General features: G+C 47.1%; 1 protein-coding gene across 3 annotated transcripts in view; it reads right to left on the bottom strand.

Annotated features, from left to right (window-relative positions):
• The window catches only part of LOC137799695 (transcription factor SOX-6-like), a 103,904-nt gene that overhangs the window by 24,201 nt on the left and 69,703 nt on the right, over positions 1-10,000 (bottom strand). For all 3 annotated transcript variants that reach the window (XM_068596490.1, XM_068596492.1, XM_068596491.1), the window contains 2 exons: positions 4,645-4,765; positions 3,485-3,564 (listed from right to left, as the gene is read on the bottom strand). In XM_068596490.1, coding sequence (XP_068452591.1) covers positions 3,485-3,564; positions 4,645-4,765 — 201 coding nt within the window. The remainder of the gene's footprint in view (positions 1-3,484; positions 3,565-4,644; positions 4,766-10,000) is intronic.

Genomic DNA, 10,000 nt, shown 5'->3' with positions numbered 1-10,000 from the left:
ATGATGTGAAACCTCCCGGCGGCTCGCGCTAGCTTCTTCTTTAGCTCGTATGCTAGTCGACGCCCCCGCTTGACCATCGGTGCCGGCCAGCTGTCCTGAAGGCTCGCGGCGGGAGGCAGAAACATCTGGATGAGTCCGCCTGCAACATCTGTCCGACAGAGACGGCAGCGAAAGCGTTCGGTCGCTAGCTGGCGTGGACTCGGCCGCGGTATGCAGATCGCTAACGCCGAACTAACGCGGTGAAATTGTGTTTTTACAGTGCCTTTTATTCTTTTCTTTACAGCTAATGCAGAGTTTCACACACTGGACGTTTGTGCAGCGCAGCGTTACCGAGACTAACAGCTAAGAACCACTTCAGGACTGACAAGATCTCAGCGCTGGACCGCCTCGTCAAAGACAAAAGGCCTTGAAGCCGGACCGCACGACTCAACTGGTTTAGCAGAAGAAGAGAAAAAAGACGTTCTCTGGATCCCAAATGAGGACGAAAGACTCGTTAATGCACACAGCTGCTCACAGAGATGATGCCTCACGTTCCCAAAGCTGTGAGGAAACGCCTTGAAGTGCAACGAGCAATCAGGCCTCAGCTCACACGGCGCTAACGCGATGAGCTGCAAACGACACGAGCCAGAGGGCAAAGGTCGGAGGCCGCGCTCACGCCGGGGGAATCATTGTGAGATTTGCATGAAGGCCAAAGAGCCGACGGCGGAAAAGATGATTCTGTTTGATTTACACTAAAACTCACAACCCCGTTGCTTCAGGACGTCCTGCAGCGTCGAACCCACGACGTTAACCTCCGCTAACGTCTCACACAGCGCAGGTTAAACCTGTCAAGAGCCACTACACAGCGACCGCGTCGGGACGTCGGCGTCGTCGACGCGTCGTCACATGTTCAGGTTTTGCTCATCGATCAAACGAATATTCTAGAAAAAGCTTTTTTTTTGTGTGTTTTCAGCCGGGAAAAGTAGAAGACCAGTTAGCTCGATCGCTAACTCTTTTCTGGCGGGAAACCCTGCAGCTGTGGAGACACAAGCGAAGGCGAAGACACAAAAAGATGCAACCTGCACAACACAATGATCCACTCAGGTGAAGCAGGCGTGGAGGTGCCGACTGGCTCCGAGCGGCTGAACCACATCGACGCCACGAAGCTGTTTGGGCTGCAAACCCGTCCAGGTGTTTTTATTTAACTCTCCACTCTGCGAGTGTCGCGCTGCCACACTTCTTCAGATGAAGACGCACAACTGAACAAGCTCAGCTCACAAATCTCCCCCTGATTGCTTTTGGCTGAGGCATTGTTGTCAAAACAATGTCCAAACATGTGCTGGAAGTCGGCGCCTCCAGATAATCACCCTTCTTCTTTCTTCTTTCTTTCTGGATCGCTTCCCCGCGCTCCCTGTCTTCCTTCCTTGATGCGCCGCCGCCATGAGAGGCTTCCTCTCTCATTCAGGTCTCTCATCCTGCCGGCGTCTGAGGCCGTTGTTTGGATGTGAGCGAGCGCCTGCATCTCCGACGTCGTTCATCCTCTTACCTCTCGCTCGTGCGAGAGGTAAGAGACTCTTTTGATCGTTTCAAAGCCAGGAGTGCAGATCGGCGCCGGCGGCGGCGGCGGTTTCCCCCGTCGGCACGGAGCGCCGCTTCGCCGAGTCAATAGCGGCTAATGAGAGCCTCGATGAGCGAGGAGAAAAAAAACACAATAAAAATTGAATAAATTGAGATAAGGATCCTGGTAGCTTCCAAAAAGCCGCTCTGTGGTAATGACTGACGTGATGAATCAATATTGTTTGCCAGTGAAAAAGCTTTTGAGCGCTTTTGTTCTGCTCAGTGGCAGCAGATCAGCGGCGGGGCGGCGGGTCGCGTCGTGTAATTCCAAACCGCCTCAGCCGTTTCATTTCTCTTTTCTTTTTTGTTTCACAGGGTTTTTTTTTTTCCCTTTGCAAATATGTTTCTATGATAACCATTATGGATAAGTGCTATTCTCCAACCACAGGTGTCAAGCAGCAATAAAACATTTGATGAATTGCTCGGGCCAGGTGTTGTGCTGTTGGGGAGGAATTCCTCTGTGATTCATCATAACAGCTTTTGTCTGTCACAGCTGACAGGCAGCGGATAAGTGGGCTAGCACGTTAGCATCGGCCTCCAGAGCCTCATGCTTCTTTAAAAAACATATATATCTTAAATATAACTCTTATCTTCCAGCTCCCATTTGTTGTCGTCATTTTGCCCCGTCGGTTGTGTCCGGGTTACTTGTGAACGCACACTGCCGCGTAAATAACCAACGGCAGGAAACGATAATGACGGCAGGCAAATTATCATTTTACAAGAAACGTAGACTCACAGAGTTCTGCAGCTCTTCATCGTGAAGCCTCGGGGTGACATTCCTCCTTTAAACGGTGCACTAGGTGTATTGTTGCAGTCCTGACAGCTTTCATTTCTCATGCAAAACAGCAAAACAAATCATCCCCGCCAGGAGATAATGCGTAAGCTTGAGCTGTTGTGCATCTCGGTGTCCGTCCGCAGTAATCTCCTGTCGAACCAGCCTCTCTGTGCTGGACCACCTTTCGTGGTCGCAATGATTCAGTCACTTTTTTTGACTGTTTTAGGGTAACGGGGCTAACCGCTAACCGCTAACGGGGCGCTACACGAAGCTGGACTGTGGAAGCCTGAAACGAGGCTTGTGACACTGCAGCTCAAGTGACAGCGTGTGAGAGACGTGCGAGTGAAAGCACACACACACCTGATGCACTTGTTGTCTAGAAGGCTGTTGTGTGTTTTAGTTCAATCAAACATTTCTCTGCAGACACACCTCGCATCGGTCTGAGTGCACTTTTTTTACTGATGTTTTTCCACCCACTTTAAATCCAGCAGACAGTTGGATCGCAGCCTTGGCCTCTCGCTCTCGTATACACATCAGAAAAGGTTTCTTGCATCAGGTGTGTGTTAAATCACACTTGTGGAGCTGCGTTGCAATGGATACGGAGCATTAACGATTTTGTGGCTGAAAGTGTTTTCATACACTTGAACTCGAGGTTAGAACAAGTGGGAGTTGGGTTTAGTTCCTTTTCTTTCCTGTGTTTTCTATTTGTCTACTGACTCGTGCAGGATCGTCCTGGCTGGTCACGCCTCGGGGTTAGACTCATGTCGACCTTCTGCGTGTGCAAAGCCTCACCGCTGGGTCTTTGTTCGTGCTGCAGCTCGGTGACAGTTGTTTATCTGGTTGTGAAACACTCTCTTGACTATCGTCATGGATATTGACGAGGCACTTCTTAAAGTTTGCTTTGCTGGGCCTTAACTTTGACGTCGTCGCCAACTCCAACCTCTTTTATGCAACAACAATAACTCAAACGCATTTGCTCCAGTCTCTGTTCAGAGGAAGATAAAAGGTGGTTTAGCTACGAGAACAAAGGCAATCGGAGCTTTTCAGTCACGGCGAAATGGGAAAACGTGTTTGCCAAACACAAAAAAAGGTGTTTCCTTGTGTCTAACCTACCTGTAGCTGTAAAGGACTGAGTCCAGACGCCGCTGCAGCCGCCATTGTAGATGGAATGAACTGCATGGGGTAATTGTCACCTGTTGGAAAAAAACAAAACATTGCATGAAGAAGTCTTGCAGGCCGAATACCGCACAAGAAGTGACTTGCTCTTCACCGCCGGCCGGCCTCTGGAAGCCCCGCCCTGTTCCTTCCTCACGCTCATGTTTTCATTCATGACGAAAAATGGAAACACAAAGGGTCACGAGCGCTTCGCTGAAAGGTTAACGACGCTGTCGGTGCACACCGGCCGACGGGACGGCCTCATGAATGCATGCACGAGCTGCCGCGCCGACCCCCGCTGCTCGCCGCTAAAAGGCTTTCCATGTCCGAGCCTTTTGTTGGAAAAGGGACCGAAGTCAAAGGAGGGTGTAGAATAATGGCTTTTATTTAATCCCGCTCTCCATTCCTGCCTCTCGCTGCGGCCTTGTGGGAGTAAACATGTATTATTCCGCATGAAGCGTGGAGGGCCGGCGGCGAGCGGCGGCGGGCGAGCACCTGGAGGAATGCACGGCCGCCAGGAATGTGTGAAGGCCGAGGAAAGAGGAAGAAAGCAGGTGGTGCCACAACGAGAAGGACTGTACTTGAAGTGTCTTTCTGCAAGTGTGTGTGTGTGTGTGTGTGTGTGTGTGTGTGTGTCTTCAAGTGTTCGGTTCCACCTGTTTGTTGCAAAAGAGAAATTGCTGGAAGCGTGCAGCGTGCAGGCAATCCTTTCAGGGCGTTTTGGGAGAATCCGTGTTTTTGTCCGTCTGCATCGTCCGTAGATACGTGTGCGCCGCACGCTTGAGAGAGTGTGTGTGTGTGTGTGTGTGTGTGTGTCTGTGTGTGTGTGTGTGTGTGTGCGTGTGTGTGTGTGTGTGTGTGCGTGCGTGAGATGTGTTGTGCGACTGATGCTTTCAGCGCGCTGAACGAGACATTCCAGCCGTCGCCGTGTCCAACGTATTGTTCCTGACGCGAAGCGAGCCGAGCTTGTAAATCTCTCCTCACCTGACACACCTCATTAACATGCACCGGGTTCCAGTTGTGTGTTTCTGAGTGTGTGTGTTTGTATTTTTAGTTAACGGGGAACTGTCTGGGTTGTGTAGCTTTTGTGCGAATGTTTCGGCGGCGGTTTTGCGTACCTGGCTTGTAGGACAAGCTCTGGGGGAAGAGGAAGCCCTGCTGGGCGGCGGCGGCGGCCGCCAGAGACCGCTGGTCATGAGGAAACACCGGGATCATCAGAGGAGGCATGTGACCCTGCACCTGAGGGACGAGAGACATGACAGAGACAAGGAGAGAGAGAGAGAGAGTGAAAAAGATCTCGACAAACACCCAGCAACACTCATACAAAAGTATGACGCACACACAAAGGAAAAGGAAAGAATGTTGTGTGATGGAAATGAAAGAGAAGATGGAGGAAGAAGGAACAAAAGACTTAATACAAATGAAAAAGTCAAGGGAAGAAGATCAGAAGAAAGAAAGGATGGTGGAAAAATAAAAAAGGGGGAAAAAGAGGATGTGATAAAACATCTGAAAAGACAAAACCACGAGGTTGAAGAAGAGGAAGATGAGCGAGCGTTGAGGACGCTAACGGACGCTAAGCGAACAGCAAACAGACTCTGCAGGAGACGAGCGCAGGACGTGAAACTCGAGGCCTCAGAGACAACAGAGAGGCCTCTTTCATGTGGACTTGAAAGACTCGTTAAGAACCGAGTCGCCCGCTGGAGCGCCGACTATCAAAGATGAGCCTGCGGGAATCTATTAGCACTAAACCGCCGGCCTCCTCTCCCCTAACCCTCGCTGCCTTCATCTACACTCCTTGCTGCCTTGTAAAAACTGTTTGTCTCCTTTCCTTGTCTCTCTGTCCTTCTCTGCTTCCTTTCTTTCCTCCTTCTCGCTCGTTACCTTCACATCTTCATGTTTAAAACCTTAAAAAAGGTGTTTTGGATTAAAAAAATAAAACAATACTTATAACTATTTATTTTAATTTGTTTTCATCAATCTTACATCGTCAGTCATAATTCATAAGGAGGTTTTTTTAAATTGTCGTTTCTCAATTTCTTCGTGGCTACAGATTTTTATGACGATAATCCCACATTATTTGCATCCTGTTTAATCTCCTGTTTCTTCTTTTTTTTAATCATTTCTGTTTCTCTCTCATGTCTCAACTCTTTTAAATGTTTATTATTTTTTAACCTTTTTCTTCTCCGTCTTCTCTCTTTGTCCTGTTTTTAGTTCATCGCACTTTTATCGCGGCTTCTTGTTTCAAACCTTTAAAAAAGTGCTTTTTGATGAAAAATAAAATAAACAATACTTATCTCTCTATATATTTCAATTATAGAGAGATAAGTATTGTTATCTCTTTGCGAAGTTTTTTTCGCAAATTGTCGTTCCTCAATTTCTTCGTGGCTAAAAATTTTTATGACGATAATCCCACATTATTTGCATCCTGTTTAATCTCCTGTTTCTTTTAAAAAAAAAAAATTCTGTTCCTCGTTCATGTCTCAACTCTTCTGAATGTTCATTATTTTTTATCCTTTTTCTTCTCTTTGTCCCGTTTTTAGTTCATCACGGCTTCTTGCCTTCTTCTTCTTCTTCTTCTTCTTCTTCTTCTTCTTCTTCTTCTTCTTCTTCTTCTTCATCTTCTTCTTCTTCTTCTTCATCTTCTTCTTCTTCTTCTTCTTCATTCTCCAGCTCTTTGTTTGTTTCTTCTTCTCTCGTCATCCTTTCTTCTCATCACACGTCTTCTTTTCAACCACGTCTCTCTTCTTTGCTCTTTCAGATGAACACACACACACACACACACACACACACACACACACACACACACACACACACACCTTTCCTTCTCCCTCCATTTCCCTCTTTACCTCCATTCAATGCCATCTTCCTCCATTCATCTCCTTTAGTACCAATTCATTCCCCGCTGCCCCCCTCCGGCCTCCTGGGTCGCTCCATCATTAGAGTCTGAATTTACACAATCAGCATGTTGTGTGGTTGCTTCCCTGCGTTCGCTCTGCAGGGTTACGCGGCCGGATTAGACCAACGTCCTCTGGGATGTTTATGGAGTGTGTGAGGGAGAGAGAGAGAGAGAGAGAGAGAGAGAGAGAGAGAGAGAGAGAGAGAGAGAGAGAGAGATTCTTGACTTGCATGTGTTTGCTAAAGGGCTGAAGTGGATCAATGATATCGATCAACAGAAAGTAATCCACATTAATATGATGACTGGTTAGTTAAGCATTTGCAGCGTCTCATAGTGAGGATTTACTGCTTTTCAATGATTTTATATTGGATATATAGTTTTTTGGGTAAAAACCAGCCCCTTAAAGATGTCACTTTGCAATATTTTTTATATTTGATTCACAATTAAAAAAGACACGATCAGAAGTGTGAAAATAAAAGCACGCAAAGCGCTTGCAAAACATAATTCAACACCTGATGCTTAATTGAAAATGCCACAATGCCACTCAGCGACAATATTCAGAAGTCCAGTTTCAACATCTCCTTGGTGTTTGTTTAATTTATTGGATTTCTTCTCTTGGAAGTTACAGAATGGTTCATTAAATACATAAATACATGCGCTGAAAGGAAGGGGAACGTTATCTTCATGGTTACATATAAAGAGAATTCATGTTTAACATTTTTCAATCATCATTCTCTGCATATTCTCAAGCGCTGCATGAAGTGATGCATCGCATATGTTCCAGTCGCTTTGAATATGAATCACGTAACTGCAAACTTAGTCAATATGAACGTAAGCGCTCAAAGGACCGGTCGTGTCCACGCTCCGGCCTTGTGGACACAGATTTATTGTTCGCTTATGTAAGAAAAATATTTTGTGAAATTGAAATATTTCGTGGACAAAAATATGATGCCGACACCGAGGAAGAAAAGAGTGTGTTCGGTGTGTGTGTGACGTCCTCGTCTTGCAGCTTCATGAGGACCACGCAGCGTTTTAGACCTTGTGGGGACCTTTTTGTTTGGTCTTCACTGAATGAAAGTGATGTTTGAGGCTTTAGACTTTCCTTAAAAACAAAGTCAGAATTAAGATGCACATCACACGACCGTTAGCTTTGTGCGCTAAGTGTGCAGCTACATGTGTTCATCACCTGACCGGCTCTACAGACGAGGTTGTTTAGGTCACACTCCAGAAAAAAAGCCTGATAGCTTGGGAGGCCCTCATCACACACACACACACACACACACACACACACACACACACACACACACACACACACACACACACACACACACACACACACACACACTAGCTGTCTGACGTCTTGTGACACGGAGAAAAGGGAATGAAGAGAGAATAAAAACGAGTCTGTCTGTCTGAATGGCAAAAGAAGAAGAGAGAAGTGAAGGGGTGGAGGGTGGAGGGTGGAGGGTGGCGGGTGGAGGGTGGAGGGTGGAGAGGGGGAGTGGACGTTATAGAGTGGGACAAAATGCTCCCATTCATTGTATTCCTTTGGGAACACTGGGACTGACTGGGGCTGCTTCACCAGCGCAAACACACAAAGATCTTCTTTTACCGAGCTGGGGGGCGGAGGTGGAGGGGGCGGATGAATGGACTGGGGAAGGTGGTGCAGCCGAGGCCCCCGCTCTGCTCGGCCCCTAAGAAAACACAAGGGCCCCTTCCTCTAACGGCCCACCAGGCACACCGACATACACACCTCGTCACAAGGAACATGTGTACACGCGCATGCACACACCCCCGAATTAATGGTCCTCTTGTGGTGGGCCGGCGGGGTGAAGGGTGTGTGTGTGTGTGTGTGTGTGTGTGTGTGTGTGTGTGTGTGTGTGTGTGTGTGTGTGTGTGTGTGTGTGTACGGTGACATGTTTGAACGGGAGGAGGGGAAAAGAAATGTAGTCGTCTGCTTGTGCATTTGGCAGGTATGCTTACATGACGCTTCATTCATACAAGTGAATTAAGCTTTATTACGCTCTGAAAATATATATTATATATATATATATATATATATATATATATATATATATATATATATATATATATATATATATATATATATATTAATAATCTATGAGGGAACAACATATGCAGGGACAAAACTGTTTTGATGCCAGCAACACTTTTTGGATTCACAAGCTATCATAATCAGCTAAGCTATCGTATAATTGGCACCGACAACATCTCCCTGGTTCTCTTTCTGGTTTTGGTTTCTCTGCTCAGTTTCCTCGTAGCGCGTTTGTTCCGTCTTGTTTGCTTTGTTTTAGTATCAGGTACAAAGTAGAAGAGTGATCCAAAAGTTGTACACTGTTAGCTGCATCATTAGCGTGCACTGCTAATGATGCAGCTAACATCACATTTCATTTTTTTTAGCGTAACGTAGAATGCTAAAGTGCATTCAACCAGTGCTACTAAAGAGCTAAATCTTTCAATAAATGTTCTTGAAGTTCATGTAAATATCGAGTTCCTGCTAGCGTCATGAATGTCCAGTTTGTATTTTATACTGATCAAGCATGCTAACCTAGTTAGCTTGAAACAGTGGCTAGCTAAAGCCACTGTTCTTCTCCTCCTCAGGGGCTAAGAAACGAGCTAAAGCACAACGTGTTGGCCACAGCAACCTGACGAGCTCGTGATGAACCCGGGGTGAGTTCTCTGGGTTTTGCTGTCGCGTCCCTTCAGAGGTCAAAGGTTGCTTAACGCAGCTTTAACAACACAATACACTTACAAATAATCACGCCGCTCAGTGTGTTGGCTCCAGCGTCTCGCTGCGCTCATGTGAGCACAAGGGAAGCGCCGGAGGTCATTTTAATGGCAGCACGCAGAATTTACTGTACGCTCGTAGCATTTTTCTACAGGCTAACACACGGCTAATGCGCGGGAGTCGAGTCAAAAGTTAGCCATTCTCCATAGCCGGTGAGTCCAATCGGCGTTATGGGCCTGGCATGGCTTTCCGAGTCGTTGTGTCTGAACCGTATACGCTGACGTAGCTGCTGCTGCTTCCTAACAGCCATCTGCCCGCTCCATTAGCTCTTATACACGTGTGTGTGTGTGTGTGTGTGTGTGTTATTGTGTTTGTGCCTGTTTAGCCTTAACACATATTCACCGCGACGTCAGCGCATCGCTGAAGGACTCCACGGCGAGGAAGAGACCCTGCAGAGTGCTTTGTTGTGTCGTGACTCAAACCTCAACGTGAGATTATTCTCCAGTACAAACGGCTGCGTTTTGAAACCCGTCACCTCGCCGCCGGTTCTGCTTCAAAACGCTCAGATGGCGCCCGTCGGTCCAAACCGTATCTTTAGCTTAATTAGACGCAACAACAAGCAGAGGCAAGTGATACGAGATGGAATTGAAAAAGGATGAAAAACAATCAGAAAACAGAAAGAACTCGAAGAAAGAGAGGAGGAGGAGACGGAGGAGTTATAAACGAAGAACAGAGGGAGGAGGAGGAGGAGTGCGGCTTTGCAGTCATTAATTAGCCCGTTAGCTAGCGCCCGGGCGGTGCGGTTAGGGCCGGTGCCTTTGTGGGCCTG

Source organism: Clinocottus analis, unplaced genomic scaffold, assembly GCF_023055335.1.
Source record: "Clinocottus analis isolate CAN_PGR_092001 unplaced genomic scaffold, fCliAna1.0.p SCAF_38, whole genome shotgun sequence".
In the NCBI taxonomy this organism is placed as follows: domain Eukaryota; kingdom Metazoa; phylum Chordata; class Actinopteri; order Perciformes; family Cottidae; genus Clinocottus; species Clinocottus analis.
Note: the sequence above shows the minus strand (reverse complement) of the source record. Positions and strands in the feature narration are given on the sequence as shown.